This window comes from Pseudorca crassidens, chromosome 17, assembly GCF_039906515.1.
Source record: "Pseudorca crassidens isolate mPseCra1 chromosome 17, mPseCra1.hap1, whole genome shotgun sequence".
NCBI classification, from domain to species: domain Eukaryota; kingdom Metazoa; phylum Chordata; class Mammalia; order Artiodactyla; family Delphinidae; genus Pseudorca; species Pseudorca crassidens.
This window is the reverse complement of record NC_090312.1, coordinates 77707460-77723494: the sequence shown is the minus strand read 5'-3', so window position 1 is coordinate 77723494 and position 16035 is coordinate 77707460. Positions and strand designations below refer to the sequence as shown.

At 43.9% G+C, this 16035-nt stretch overlaps 1 protein-coding gene across 1 annotated transcript in view; it reads left to right on the top strand.

Moving 5' to 3' along the window:
• CHD7 (chromodomain helicase DNA binding protein 7) overlaps nt 1-16035 on the top strand; it is a 444235-nt gene that overhangs the window by 103952 nt on the left and 324248 nt on the right. The window contains exons 4-6 of the mRNA XM_067712237.1: nt 8016-8157; nt 13215-13352; nt 14623-14688. Of these exons, the coding sequence (XP_067568338.1) occupies nt 8016-8157; nt 13215-13352; nt 14623-14688 (346 nt within the window). The remainder of the gene's footprint in view (nt 1-8015; nt 8158-13214; nt 13353-14622; nt 14689-16035) is intronic.

Sequence of the window (16035 nt, the reverse complement as noted above, 5' to 3'; positions counted from 1 at the left end):
GGGAGCTGCAGTGGACTTCAGAGCGGTGGCCTGCTGGCCTTGTGGTTGTGTGGGAGAGGTGAGGTAGGTCCCACTGCACCCGTCGGAGGAGAGGTGAGAGGTGAGGAGGCCCTGGGCAGCAGGAGGATGTTAAAGGGGCATTTTTCTGGAGACACCTTCCTTTGAAGTCTTCTTAAGTGGAATTTTAGGGTGTCGCACGTGTTGCCGTAGGAGATGTGTTGGGGGTGTCAGAGTCGGAAGATAAAGAGCAGAAGGCGTCACAGGCTGATTTTTTAAATTATCGTTAAAAATGTCTGTGGATATGAATGTGCTTTTGAAAAGTATGAAGTTCTGTGCGGATGCAAAACTTGTCACGTGGTACATAAAGATCTTTTTGCTAGTTGTCTTCTGCCCAGACAGAGCTCCCTGTGGGGTGTTGGATGCAAAGCCACTGTGAGAGCATCAGTCACGTGAGAGGCCGGCCTTTGCTTCACCCACCTTTCCGTGGAAGTCCGTGTGACTGAGCTCTAAAATGTTAAACAGGGAGCTGGAGCGTTCGAATTAAGAAAAAAGACACTGTGGGACTTCCCTGGCGGTCCAGCGGTTAAGACTCCGCGCTTCCACTGCAGGGGGCGCGGGTTCGATCCCTAGTCGGGGAACTAAGATCCCACAAGCCGAGTGCTGTGGCGAAAGAAAGAAAAAAGACACTGTTCTTTCTTTCTCTCTTAATTTTAGAAAGGCAGCACCCTTGAACTTCCATTAGATTACTAATTTTATGTGTAGCCCGATTCCTGTAGGAATGATGTAACTTCATGCTGCTTCTGTTGCGGTAGGTGGTGAGGTTTTCTCCTCGTAGGCCTTGCCATTTGCTCTGCCTAATTCTCCACCTACATACCTCATACCTCACCTGATTAAACCGAGGGTGGGCTGCACGTCTCACCGGTTGTCATAGCCACCTTGGCGGATCAGAGAGGATACTTATGAATCCAGGAAGTGGGCTTCTGGCTGCTAACGCTGTCCTCACTCTCCCCGTCCTGGGTCGTGGGAACGCTGGGCGTGAGTAAGGCTGGCGTCTTAGGACTTGGCACAGACAGCCAAGTATTGGCCCTTGGAAGAATATCCCATAGTAAAAGGGCACTGAAAGGCATGCTTTCTGCGCAGGTCGTGTGATGTCTGATTTGCCCGATCCTTTCTGCCGTGTTGCAGTGCCAGGTGGTGCTGCAGAGCTGGGGGGCTAAATGTTGATGTTTGTTGAGCTTCTGGGATCGGATAACACATCAGCTCACCAGACTTTGCTTCCATCTTACTTCTGGTGGGTCTTCATTCAGTCCATAAAACTCAATAACCTTTAGATTTTCAATGATAATTCGTGACTTTGTGATTTTTTTTTCCCCCCCATCTACAGTATATTCAACATTAAAAATGCGTTTAGCTCTTTCAGGAGAACTTTCTACTGTACTTTCTCTTTCATTTTTTAAAAATATTCTTCTTTATAAAATGGTCAACTGGAGCTTTCCTCAGGACAGGGTTCTGATGTTATTGGAAGGCCACCCAGGGATGAGCTGGAGTAACAGAGGCGTTCACCAGGGAAGGTTTCCAAGGCCTGGAGGGTCCCCCAAAACGCCAGGCCAGTGCTGGACGCATAGTACGTCTCCACGAGGAGGTGAGACCTTCAGGCCGGTCTCAGGACGGAGACAGGGGCTCTGGAGCCGGGCAGGTTCTGGCCCAGTCCTGGGACGACTGCTTCCTGGGCCGAGTGTGTAACCTCTTTGTCCCTGTTTCCTTATCCTTGCACAGTTTGATTGTAAGATGTGAAGGCGAGGCCTGTTGAGTTTGAAATACACATTTTAAATGAAAGCAAGCTGGGTTTCTGTATCTTTCCTAACTTCGCTATTCCCTTCCTAGAAATTTAGCACAATTAATGTACTTCAGGAGTACTTGATCGTGTAAGAGCTACCTAAGGTAACAATTGAAATTATTTGTCTTCGAGGCAGAGAACTTAAAAACTCGATTGATAATTTGTCTTTGCAGCTTGTTGTTCAGAAGTAAAATAGAGCCCCCTCCCCTAACCCCCTCTCTCCTCCACTTCTCAGCTCTCCTTTCTCTTTCTCAAGCAGAAGCGTAGGGTGAAGAATTTGCGGGTGGCAGTTAGGAGTCGGGGGCCGGCTCAGCACCCGAGGGCTGACTGCCTGGGCGGACGGGGGCTCCTGTCCCCCGATCCTGCCCAGATGCTCTCTGCCTTGCGTGGCCTTGTAGGGAGTCTCAGGCATTCGGACCGTCTGCTGACCGCTGCTGGGCCCTTGGCCTAGGGAGCTCCAAGGGCCTTCGTGTGAAGGTGGTGTTGACTTCTGCGTTTCTTGTCTGTCGTGCAGAATTTGTCTTGACTCTTATTTCATTAGTTTATTCTGTCACCTGCATTTTATCACATCCCAGTTTAGCTGTTAAATAAAACTTTGGTCTTAGGACTTGTAACATTTTTATTTTATTTTGTTGGGTTATTTTACTCCATGATGTATCACATTTTATATTGCCTTCATTGATCCTTTTAAACTTTTAGTCCTTGATCTTGTCGCTTTTTTAGTTTGCCTCTTTATCTTTTAATTTTCTTTTTCCTTGTTTAAAAACTTAGAGGAAAATCTGAAGTTGAGAGGCCAGACGCTTTTCTCCTACCAGCCTTGAGACCTCGACCCTAGCGGCTCATGTATTTTATCATACGTGATCTTTCTGAATCACGACAAGCCATACACCTCCTGTGCCAGAGGCATCCCTCACTCACTTCTCATCCATGACATTCAGTTTTTTATTAAAAGGCCTTTATGTGTGTAAAGTATAAGGATATGTTTCAATACTCTCTGCTCTTCTGAAAGATGGTCGTGTGACACGTCGGCTTGATTTCCTGAAAACGGACCTGTTTGATCTTCACGCGCCTCCAGGTTGATTTTCCCCGGTGTGAGGGGGCCCGTCACTGACGTGTCCTGTCTCGAGGGTCTGTGTGGTGGAGAATCCTCGCTGCCCCCGCTCCGCCCAACCCCGCCACTGTCCACACAGCTTCACCCGCTGACTCCACTCCTCTCGTTATGTTTGGCTCCACGATACGGTTCCTTTTCAAACCGTCTTTCCTTCGAGGACTTAGACCCTTAGGCTGGTGCTTACCCATGTTTCCCTGCGCTCTGTAATAAATCAGGGCAGCTAGCTGGCTTTCCAGGAAGTTCTAGCCCTTTGCATAAAGTCGTGTTTAAAAAACCTGTACTCGTTTCTCACCGAAAAGACTTCATTATTTACATGCTCTATCTTAGCTTGGATTTATGTGTCCAGCCCCACTTCAGGTACTGTCACTGGGCCCATCGTTGTGGACTCTTAGAGCCATACACTGAATATGTCCTTCCAGAGGGATGACTCCCTCCATGTGGATTCCTCCTCTCTGAACCCAGCAGTTGTTTCTTGGAGTTTTCATCAGGGTGGTGTAGGTTTTGATCACTTGGGGTTGGGGGAGGCAACCACAGAACTTTAGAGCTCGGTCTGGCAGGGTGACCTAAGTGTCACTTAGCCATGGACCCTGCGGATATCCCGCTGCCCGCCACTGGGACCTCCCTCTCATGGTGAAATGTGACATGTAAGTAAAGCTGGTGGAGGGATGGTGGCCCTACGGTGGCCAGCAGCATCCCCAGAAAGATATAACCCTTTCCAAGAGTACAACGGCCTGCCTAGCTTCACGAGGGGGTGGCCCTGCATCTTGGCCTCACCAGTAATGGTGGGCGATAAGGGTCAAGAAATGAAAGAACTCTGTGAGTCCGGAGGGGAGGTATACAGATGTACGGGGTTTGAAAACTTGCTAGGTTTCACTCTACTTTGGTAGTAGTTTAGCCCCATTTTACTGAGCTTCGTCAAGATAGAATCTGCGTGGGGTTTTCGTAAATGAGTTAAGGAGAAGAGCGCTGTAGCTGCACGTGGTCAGGGCTGTGTGTGTGTTTGTTGATTTCACGGTTACTTGTACTGTTTAATTGGTCAGCTGAAGCTTATAAGTAGCCCACCTGACCAGGTACAAGGAATACAGAGATAAATAAGACACATTTCCTTCTTGAGCTAACAGGATAGTTGGAGAAAGACATACACACACACAGCTGGCGCTTTGGTTCTACTGCATTGCAGTAATGTTACCACCCAGTACTGTGTGTTTTAAACATCCCTTGTGTGGGGGTACATCACGTGGCATGCAGAGAGTGTGAGATCTTACTAATCCAGACTTTGGTGGCCAGAAAATGGTTCTCTGACTGAGTGGTGTCCAGCTGAGCCTTGCAGATGAGTGCGCGAGGGGCAGTGGAGGGAGGAGAGATGCGCGTACGCTTCTGGGAGCGGTCCTGTATATCTGCAGGGTGGAGGGTGGAGAGTTTGGGGTGTGGGAAAAGTAGAAAAATAAAGTTCATGTTGCCGATGATTAAAAACCGCGCACCGAGAATCTCAGACGTCAGTACACGTGGGGCTGCGGCTTTGGGCGGAATGATTCGGTCGGGTCTGTGTGTGAGCGGCGACGCTCTGCTGGTGCCTGGAGCTGGGTTCGCAGGGCATGTTCGGGCGTCAGGACTGAGCCACAGAGCTCGGGGACGCGGCGGGCAGGGCCGGCCCAGGGGGCGCGTGGAGGCAGCCGGGGCTTCTCCGGGCCACGGCCAGTCGGGGCTGGACCCCGCACAGCTGGCTCTTCTGGCCGTCCTGGCTGGCGGGGCGTCGGGCCGGGGCCAGCCCTGCAGCTGTTGGCGGCGCCCTGAGGTTCTGGATTCGCGCCAGGCAGCCCGTGGCCTCGTCCCGGACCTCGTAGTGTCGGGTTGAGGGGTGGTCCTTGTGAATAAGTACCGCTTCCTTCTCCCCAACCGGAAGAGCTGCCCTCTTCGTGCGTTCAGGCTTCCCAGATTCTAGCTGGGGAGAGGAATGTGTACGGCCGTGTTTTGGCTCAGACATTGCGAAAGACCAGCCTTGAACCTTACAGATTTGGGTCGCGGCTGTGGCCGTGGGATACGTGTCCTCTCGCCAGCAGTCTGATGGCGGGTGGCCCTGCCCCTGGCTGGTGACGGGGACGAGGCGGGGAGGCCGTTGTCACGGTCGGAGTGGGACATGATAACGCGTCTGAACTAAAGCAGGGGCCAGGAGTATAGAGGCGAGTGGCCTCTGGGCGGGTGTTGAGACTGTTGATAAAGGCTGTTCCTTCTCTTCACGTGGCCTAGGTGATGTGGTCACGACGCAGAGGGTCCCGTCCCTAAGTCTCCGCAGTTGATTCCGCCCGTGGGTCTGAGCCGCAGTCAGAGAACAGCTCCCGGTCGAGTGTGCCAGGTGCTTGGAAAGGTCGAATCTTGGAGCAAAATGTAATTACTCACCTCATTTTATGGATGAGAAAACTGAGACTCAGGGAAAAGAAATGACGTATCCAGAGTCACAGACAGACAGGTTATAAATGACAGAGTTGGAACTTGAACTGAGGGCTGTCTGAAATCAGTGCTCCTCGTTGGCTTAAAAAAAAAAAAAAATTCTGTCTTTAGCTCTTTTGGGGCAAAGCAGTTTTAATATAACAGTTGAAAATCCAAATGAGCTTATTGCAAAATAGTGGCAAAGGCAATCTGATGTAAATAACTTCATCTTGTCTGTGATTGTAATGTCTTGGGGTGAACATTGAAGACTTTGTAGCTTTTTTGACCGCTTGGTATGTTTTTGATTTGTACGTTGATGTCACGAGAAGATGTTAGCAAGGAAATGCTTAGATGTCTCGGGGCAGCATGAATAGCTCAAGGTCCACTGAGTTTAGAAATCCTCCAGTCATCAGAACTGGGGTGGTTGCTTCCCTTGGCTACAGGCATTTTGTCCGGGCATTTGGAGAGGTCCTGTCTGACTTTGCATGTTCTTGGAGGTTCCACAGAGTGCATCCTTGGGACAGACGGAACATCATTAGCACCTCTCTCCTCCAGCAGATTGACGTCTCCTCAGACCTGGGCTCTGGCGGGCTCCGAGGCAGTAAGCCTTTTTCTCCCGTAGGACAGTTTACCCCTGGTGCAGGAACCCCACTAAATCAAATTGTGTCCTTCACTGTGGCGTGGAGAGGGCACTGGGGAAGGACCTGCTGCCAGCTTTCTTTACCTGGCAGTGGTTCAGCTCCGTGACAGGCCTACCTCTGATTTAAACAAATTTGAGAAATATGTAAAGTTTTGGAAGCAGTTTTGCACTGATTTGATAAAAGAAACCACAAAACACTGCAGCGCAGGTGTTGAGAATGTTTGAAAGCTGATTGAGGGAAGCAGATGGCTTTAGTCAGTGGCATCCAGCCAAAAGAGCAGGTGCTGGTCATGTGACCGCTGGTTACCAGGGTAATCTGATTGCTCTTGGCGTGCAGATGAAAGGAAAGGGGCCCAGCGTTCAGCTGTAGTATTGTATAATTTGTGGCAGTTAGAGCGGAAATAAATGCTGGAAATGGAGCCTCATAGTAGGGGAGACTTCTGTCCATGTGTAGCGTAAACACTAGGACAGTTGGATGAAGAACTGTTGTATGGATTTTTTTTTTTTAATTTAAAAAATATTATGCTTTCCGTGGATCTTTCGGGGGCTTGAAGTTTTTAGGACACTCCTTTTATTTATTTATTTATTTTTTTGTAAATTAAAAAGAACTCTTTAAACCTAACTGCTGCTTTGCTGTAATCTGAATTGTCGTAAGTTTTTTCCTTATGTGGCCATTTACTAGGCTCAGATATTAACAGAACAAAATAAAAACAAGCTCTGAGTATTTGAAAATGACTAGTTTATCAAATATTGTATTTATTCATTACAAAAATGCCTTTTAGGTTGTAATTATACTAAGTACTTTTGAAACATTTTACATGACATGCTTTACTTAAATAAAAGCATATTGGTATCTTGGCCTCTTTTCCTTTTGTAGTTGTTGGGATTGAAAAAAAATACTGTTTAGTGCATTCTGACAGCATACTTTTCTAGGAATTTACAAACTTAAATAAACTTTTCAAAGCTTTTCGAAATGTATCTTTTCAAAATTTATTAGAATTTTAGGCTTTCTTGAAATAGTAAAAATAATTATTACTGAGGTTGGATTATTTGAAATGTTGGATAGTAAATGGTAATAATCAATATTAGAAAACCCTTGGGGCTGGGTTTTGGAAATTGGTATGGAAGGCAGCACCAAGTGTGCATTCTAAAAGAATGGCAAATAAAGGTTCTAAAGGTGATAGTAAACTTAAATTAAAAAAATTTTTTCTTACAGTTCATTCTTGTCTTTTGACTTATGTAACATTCAAATCCTATTAACATTTGATGGAAATATACTATGGAACGCGCACTTGAATTGCTGGGGTCACTTTGCTATATTTCTGTATTTTGGAGACCCAGCTTTTGAAAAAAAGGCCATCGTGACTACCTCAAAAAAAAATAAGTCTAGCACCAAAATAAAGCTGATTTTTACTTAAGGATACAGCGTTAAATAAATTTATGTAGAAGAGGAATTGCTATATATCTTGTTATGTTTTAAAAGGTTATAAATTGGATAAAAATGTATCTGAATGTTATAAAAGAGGACACCTAGTAGTACTAGTCAAGAAAAGGACTTAAACAGGAGTATTTAAAACTATCTGCAAGAGACACAGAAGAAATGATCATTATGTTCTAGTTTTCCTTGACAGTTTTAAAAACCATTTTCTGGTACCTTAAAAAGTTGATAGCAAAATGATTTCTTAATCCAGTTTTTCATTATGGCTTGGTGTATTGGCAGGGATCGTGCATTGTCTAGATGAACAAATGTATTCTGTGTGGTTTTAGGAGTTTTTGCATGCAGCTTTTCATTAGGTCAGATATCTGCTGAAGGTCATCAGTATGGGGTTTTGCTGTAAAAACTTAATTGAGAGTACTATTTAACTCTCGATGGCCCACGTGCATTGATTTATCAATTGTTATCGATACTTTAGGGATATTGATGTGGGAAATATAAGGCGTGGGGCGTACGAAAAACCTTGTTAAAAAGTGAACACTAAGTGATCCACTTTGAATTCTAGTAATAAGAAACCTGATTCAGAAGCAAGTGCTTTGAAGAAAAAGGCCAACAAGGGAAAAACAGAAGGTTCTGAGAATTCAGACTTAGACAAAACACCCCCATCATCTCCTCCTCCTGAAGAAGACGAGGACCCAGGTGTTCAGGTAATACATTATTCTGATCCCGAGCTGTGGTTGTTTAGCGTGGGTAACTTTAGCTGCATATCGAGTGCACTGAACCTCCCTGGCTTTGTTATAGAGCTGCCGTAGAGATGGCTTTATTGTCGCCTGGAACATTATATCCATAGTGATGAGAGCTGGGGGGGCCAACCCAGAATTAAACTCCTGACTTCTTGGTTTTGCCATCTTTGACTCTGTGATAAATAAAACTGAGACTCTTCATTTATTTCTGTACATGTATCTTTTGATGTTTATGTTAGTGTTAACATAGTCTTAATATGTTGGTTCATTTAAAGCTTCACCCACATTTCTGATTTTCTGCTAAGTTTGGTTCCTTGTCAGTTCTTTTATTTTGCAGAACAGAAAGTCCCAGTGTAATCTGTAGCTCGTCTTCAGGTCTCTGACATCTGACGGTCAGAGCCGAGATGTATTTGTGTAACCCTAAAGTTTCTGAACAAGTTAGTGACTTTCTGGACAGCAGCCCCACACAATTTTCCAGTGTTAGAGTCTCCTGGCTTTCGGAGACTTTTATAGGAATCAGTCAAAAAAAACTGGCCCTGAAATAAACATCAGGAATTTAGGTTCTTGTGCGTAAAGTACACTGCCTTTGCTGATTGGACAGTAAGTAAGGGACCCCTACACGTGACCGTTAAACATTATTTCCTTGTTACGTTCCCTGGAAGCATGCCAGCTTGGTCCTCTGGGATGGCTGGGAATGTGGCTTCTGTGAATGACATGTAAGTTACCAAGGAGCAGTTACTGAGGATCCTGCTAGAAAAGCAAGCAGCCCCTGGAAGCGGGTTTGACCTTTTCTAATGGTTTGGTGCACTCTCAGTACTTCTCCCTGTACCTACTGATTTGCTTAAAAGTTAGAAACAAAGTACTTGCAATATACAGCTCTGTGCTAAAGAATTTCAGATAGATTTTGTGTGTGTGGGTTTAACTAGAACTCCCTGATATCTATAACTTCACAGACCGACGTAACCTTAGAGGACCTGAAAGGGCGGGGGGGGAGAGAGAGAGAGAGAGAGAGAGAGAGAGAGAGAGAGAGAGAGAGAGTGAGTGAGTGTGTGTGTGTGTGTGTGTGTGTGTGTGTAAATGAATGTGTTTCAGTTTGGTTTGGTTCTATAACTAACATAGTGATAAACTCTGGCAGTTAGAGTTAATCTTGTAATTTCCTCTAACTTTCCATATCAGTGAAAAGATATTGGGAAGGTAAGTAGCTATCTTTTAAAAAATTGTTTAGGGGGTTTTAAACTAAAGTATTTTTAATTATTTTGAATTTATTCCTTATGCCCACAGGTGTTTTTTTTTTTCCCCTGAATTGCTTTTGCTTAAACTAAGACCTTTGTGCAGTAGTATTTGGACAATACTAAGAAGACTGTCACACAAGTCAAGAAAATTCTGTTGTTCTTTCACAAACACTGCTGTTTTTTACAAGTCTGTTTGCATTAACACAGACTCAAATGGACTTTATGAAATACTAGTGGTGTTTCTTTTTCCTTCTGCATTTCAGTTACAGAAAAATGCTAATCAATGCAAATGGACATCCGGGCATCCTTTCTAATTGGCTGGTGCTGAACTGTCACGGGTCAGACAGCTAATATCAGTAAACACACAGGTCCATGTTTCTCAGTGTCTCTTCTGTATCACAGCAACACAGGAAGTGACGCTGACTGCTTGTTTGTTGTATTTCTTCCTGTAGCACACGCGTAAAGGGCTTAAAGTTCTCGAGTTTTATGATCAACTTGTTTAAACGTTACTAAATGCCATGTCTTTTTTTTTTCTTTTTCTTTTAACAAACTGAAAAGTTTGTGTCACAAAGTACTACAACAGTGAGATTGTGGTAACACATTTAAATTTGTTCTTCAGCATACCTGTTTTAACTATATGAAACTTTTCTAAAACAATCCAAGTTTAACAAGTTGACCTGTTATTGTAGTGTTAATTCAAAAGTTTTGAGCTTTCAATGCAGTTGGTTTAAATGCAGTTCTTATATTTTATTTTGATTCCCCCAAATGTTTCAAATAACAATAGTTTTAACAGACCATAAAAAGCCTATTATGTGATAAATAATTTTATTTTATGTTTGGAAATTGGGAAAGGAACCTTGATATCCAAAAGAAATGAACTTAAGATCAATTATTATTTAGAAGGCAGAGAAGCCATGTAACATTTAAAACTTTCAGAAGGTTGAGTTCTAATTGTGTTTTGGGGTTTCTTTTACTCTTATGAAGTGACCTTGTATCCACTATTACTAACCCTATCACTGTTGCATAGATTTATAACACAAAGTTGATATGAGGGGAAACTTCCGTTATAAACATTATATTCACCAATATGCACATTTCTATTAGAAAAATAAACAGAAGTCTCTGTTTTTATTGTACTGGAACATTTCTTTAATATCAGAGTGGGATTTAGTGTAAAGTAGGTTTGTCTTAGACTCTGTCCAAGCTTAGACTCTGTCCAAGGATGTTTAGTTACTTGTGCTGCAAGAATACTAGGGCAGTGTGGCCCCAACCATGGAAACCTGATGAAACATCACAGTTGTGTCATTAGTAGCCCATTCTCCTTACAGTAATGACGGAAAGGTGAAACTGTAGATTCATCCATTTCCATTTAGCTAAATTGATATATCAAAAGAAATACAGATACTATACTAAATTTCACCAAATTAAAATGTTGTTCCTGATAATAGGCTTTTATATCTTAAAGAAACTGACAGCCAGAAGCAGGCAATGCTGAAGTAAGCAGAAGAGGCGGAGCTATTCCAGATCAGCTTTGGGAAAAGAGGAGGGAAGCCACATGACGTAGCCCGGCTTCGGAGCCTCATTGCTTTCTGATTTTCCCTTGGAAAGGTGGAGCTAGTTACTGATGACTGTAATCCTACTAATTGCGTTTGGCATTAACATGTCCCTTTAAGTGCGCTGTTTTAAGTGCTTTCAATGAATTCTCGTAGGAGATCTTCACAGTATACTGATGAGGCAGCTACTATCATTACCCCTAGTCTACAGACCAGGAAGCTGAGGTCCCTAAAGGAACTCGTCCAGGGTCACGCAGTGAGAGCCTGGCCTCATTCTAACGTGGGCACTCAGCTCCTGGACCCCCGAGGTCAAACTGCCCCTGGTGACGTGGGGCAAGATGGACGGTGGTAGGACCCCCTCTGGCCTGGGTGTCACCTCCACGTGGAACTGGTTATTCTGTGCGGGGCTGGAGAGGAGAGAAGGGTCAGAGGTGGAGCCTTTGGCCCACATCACCGCTCCCTCTCGTCTGAGCCGCTAGGAAGTCTGTTAATAAGATGTCCCCACCCAGCTCCCAGATACCTCCCGGCAGAGGGGTACATCGTGCCTCTGCAGCCCTGGCTGTAGGGCTGAGTTCACAGCCTCGAATGACCCGTCTGACGGTCCTGTTATACACAGTCGTAATGTGAGCTGTCTCACATCCCCTTTGAGAGCAGGGCGAACACAAACTTAATACAGTAAAATTGAGTGGTTCCCATTCTTTGAGACATGGCACGGGGGCTTGTTGGTCCTGACTTGTGCCCCGTAGGTCCCATGCCCGTCCCTCCTGAGGTCTGCACGGCAGGGTGATTTGCCTCTCTCTGCCTTACTATCCCAACTTTAAAATTCGAAAGGCTCTTCAGAAGAGTTTATTTCATAATTCTTAGAGAACAGTTAGTATCAGTGTTACTTTTCTCAGTATTCTTTTTATTTCTTCCATGTGCTTCGCCAACTCACCCATGAGTTGTAATTGAACAGGGTTTTAAAATTTACACGTGTCATTTTAGAGTTATCTGAGATGTCATCACATACACATATTAATGAGAAGGTTATTTCTGTCTGTTTTTAATTAACTGACAAAACTATTTCTATATCAAAAAGGTCAAGCCATCTAGAATTGTTTTGAACAAAAAGTACAGAATCCTTTTTTCTGCTCCATTCATTTCACTCTCCAGAATTAATAGCTATTACAGTTTGTTGTGTCTTTTCAGATTTTTTTCTGTTATTGAAAACATACCCGTATACATTCATTTTTTAGCAAATATTCACTGAGTGTAGGGAAGTAAACAGGATTTACAGTATGTTTCTCTGGAGGAGTTTATATATTTATCGCCCACGCATACAAATAGATACACAAGGTTTTTTTGTAATCTTAGAACTATAAGCTAGCTATTGTTACTTGACTTGCTTTTCTTTTTACTTAACCATTTATCTGCTAGATGTTACCCAGATGCGTCATGTAGCTTACTAGACGTGCGCTTGCTGGGAAGGGGGATGGGCGTGTTTTACGTTTTGACCACACTGTCCTGCAAAGGTGTACTGCGTTCTATTTTGACCACTGGGTGGGAGAGGGCCCATTTTGCCAATAATCCTATTAATACTAGCTAGTAACAGTCCTTCACATTTTCATCAGTGCAGTAAAAAAAATTTTTTTTAATTCCTTTTCCTAGTCACTCATTATAAATTCTGCCATTCAATCCTTCAGCTCTTTAAAAATGTTCAGACTCTTTCTTTCAGGACCAAGATGAAAATACAAACTTTCTATTTAACTGGGTCTCTGAGATAGTTTTAGAACCTTGGATACTACTGTAACAATAGTTATCTAGAACTTTATTATTCACAAATTATCTTCTCATGCCTTCACTTTCTTTGACTTTTTCTTGGGGGGGAAATTTTTAAAACATACAAAACTAGAATAGTATAACGAACCCCTATATATCCATCACCCAGCTTCAGTATTGCCTTCACGTTTGAGCAACTTACCGGCTGAACGAGGAGGAAGATGTATCGTTACTTCCATGTCCCAGTTAAAGGTCACGTACCCGGGAGTGGCAGGGCCATCGCTGGCCGAGGCGCCTGGTTTCAGATTGCCCCCATTTCCATTATATTTGTTGCCACTGTGATATCTTCTGTGATTTGCAGGGTTAAAGTCACCAGCTTTTCTTTACGATTATTATTATTTTATAAATGTACCGTGCCATTCTGAGAAGGGGGAGAGCAGCAGCTTTCTAAACCCAGGCTGTTGGGTTTTCGTTTTAGAAGAGACGGTCCAGCAGGCAGGTGAAGAGAAAGCGGTACACCGAGGACTTGGAGTTCAAGATCTCCGATGAGGAGGCCGATGACGCAGACGCTGCTGGGAGAGACTCGCCCTCCACAACCTCGCAGTCGGAGCCGCAGGTGAGTGGCCTGTGCAGTTCTCGTGTGCATTTCAAAAGATGGGCTGGAGGGCTTCCCTGGTGGCGCAGTGGTTGAGAGTCCGCCTGCCGATACGGGGGACGCGGGTTCGTGCCCCGGTCCGGGAAGATCCCACATGCCGCGGAGCGGCTGGGCCCGTGAGCCATGGCCGCTGAGCCTGCGCGTCCGTCCGGAGCCTGTGCTCCGCAACGGGAGAGGCCACCACAGTGAGAGGCCCACGTACCACAAAAAAAAAAAAAAATCAGAAGATGGGCTGGAAATTTTATAGCTGGAATCTGAGAAGTTCAGTAGAAGCGTCGGACTTTGAGCTGGGAACATTCGTCTCGTGTTGGTGAACACGCTATGGGAAATTAGTCCTTTAGGAGTGTCTTTTAAAAAGCCCCGTTCACTGGGATTTATTTTTGTACAAGCCTGTGATACGTAATTTGACACAATTTTGGAGAATTAATGGTCTTTGTTGAGGATGAGGCAGATCTAGGATGCAAGGAGGCTGAATTTACCTCTGAGAGTTCAGTGCCGTAGCTTCTGGGACTTTAATACACCACTCAAGCTTGTCTCCTGCTGCTTGGCACTGTAAGAGCCCCTTTATGAAATTATTGCCTTGTAGTACCCAGCAGGGCCTACTTTATTCTCTGTGCCATGTAAGTGATGGATAAAAGAGTTTGTATAAAGTATGGGTAGTAATGGAGGATTGATTATTGTGAAGATCTTCCCCCCACACACACAAAAGCCCTCTTCTTACTGTTACTGTGCTTTAGTTAACAAACTGGTAACCCATTGAAAAATATATTAAATACAGTTTTGTATTTTATTTGGTAATTTGCGCTCTGTTGTTATATAGCGTTTTATGTGACCTCCATAGATAAAAAGCTGCCTACAATAACAGAATGATGAGTATATTAACCCCATGGGTCCAGACGAGGAAAAGTTATGTTTCTGCTGTCACGCAGAGATCATTTTCTCTTAGCAGCTGGAATTTCTGAACGCTCCTTGGCTTTAGGGACCCATGCTAGTCCACACAATTAAACCACATAATCGTGAAGTAATAAACACAGCTCTTCCTTTTGCCTTTCTGCAAGGGAGATTTTTGTTCTTTTCAGTCATATTCCCCACTGGTGATCGTACCCAGTGATTTAAAGGGTATGAACTTAAAGGGTATGGAAGGAGGTGCAAAAGGGAATGATTTCTTGCTTTTACAGCTTAGAATGAAATACTTTCTGTTTGGATTCATTCATTCCACTTTATGTTTTAGGAATCTGTTGATGCAGACGGTCCAGTGGTAGAAAAAATTATGAGTAGTCGTTCAGTAAAAAAACAGGTAAGCACCGTGTAGAGCTATCAAAACCTGTGGTGTGTGTGTGACTCTTAAATTATTTTTTGCTTTATAATTTCCTTTAAAAATTTCACTGTTGGGCTTCCCTGGTGGTGCAGTGGTTGAGAGTCCACCTGCTGATGCAGGGGACCCGGGTTCGTGCCCCGGTCCGGGAAGATCCCACATCCCGCGGAGCGGCTGGGCCCGTGAGCCATGGCCACTGAGCCTGCGCGTCCGGAGCCTGTGCTCTGCAACGGGAGAGGCCACAATAGTGAGAGGCCCGTGTACCACAAAAAAAAAAAAAAAAAAAAAAATTTCACTGTTGAAAATGAAACTTCTGGTGATGTTTCTAATCCTGTCTGATTTATTAGTCCAATATCAATCTTTGGGATGTTCAGCCCAAAATGAAATTAAAATGTAGCAAACAATCAGTGCTTTATTACCCCATTTAGAGTAGGCAAGAACTCAAACGTCTCAAAAGAAATATATTAGGACTCCTAGAGTTGTAGGCTGCCTTTTTCATAAATATTATTTCTGGAAAATCATGACCATGAATCTATCTCTCATCTCTCTTAGGGAGGTCCCTACCCCAGCCCCCCACCCCCCGGAAGATCTCTTTATCATGTTAGCAAGTAGATGTTTTCTCATACTTTTCATATGCAATTGAAATATTCGTATTCTTTTGTTAGTGCAGAAGTGAAATACAGAACTATTTTCAGTGTAATTTTTGAAGATAATGTGACTTATCCTTCCAAATTATTCGGAATTCATGCTGATCCGCGAAGGTAAGCCCTAAGTACCTGTCACTAGCCTGGTGCCCATGTCACTGAGGGGCAGATACACGCCGTGACAACAAATTCCAGGAACACTGCATCTTCTTTTACTGATGGAGACTCCCCATTTCATCCCACCCTTCTTGCCCAGTTTGAGAAAACACTTTACTTTGAAGAAGCACATAGGCATCCAGATGTATTTACATATTCCAGCAAACCGTGTTCGGTGTCTCTAGAAAATGGTCTCCTTTAGACATAGGTGTCTGTCTTCTAGCTTGAATCATTGTCAAAGGCAGAGTTGTTACTTTTTATTGCTTTCAAGGTGTGTGGAAGACAACCTCATTGTTTTGACATGTAAAATAAGCCTTTTTTTTTTAAAGATGTAAAGTGTATACAAAGTGTAATTTCCAGGGAGAGAGATGAGGAATGTAGGAATTATGAGATTTAAAGTGAGCTTCTGGGTTTATCAAACAGGAAACGTTGACTATTCAGATACTATCTAGAGATCCTTGAAAATGGTATTGCACCAGCCGTAAACTGCTCTTTACCTTTGCTCCAGTACTCTCTGCTTTTGTATTGT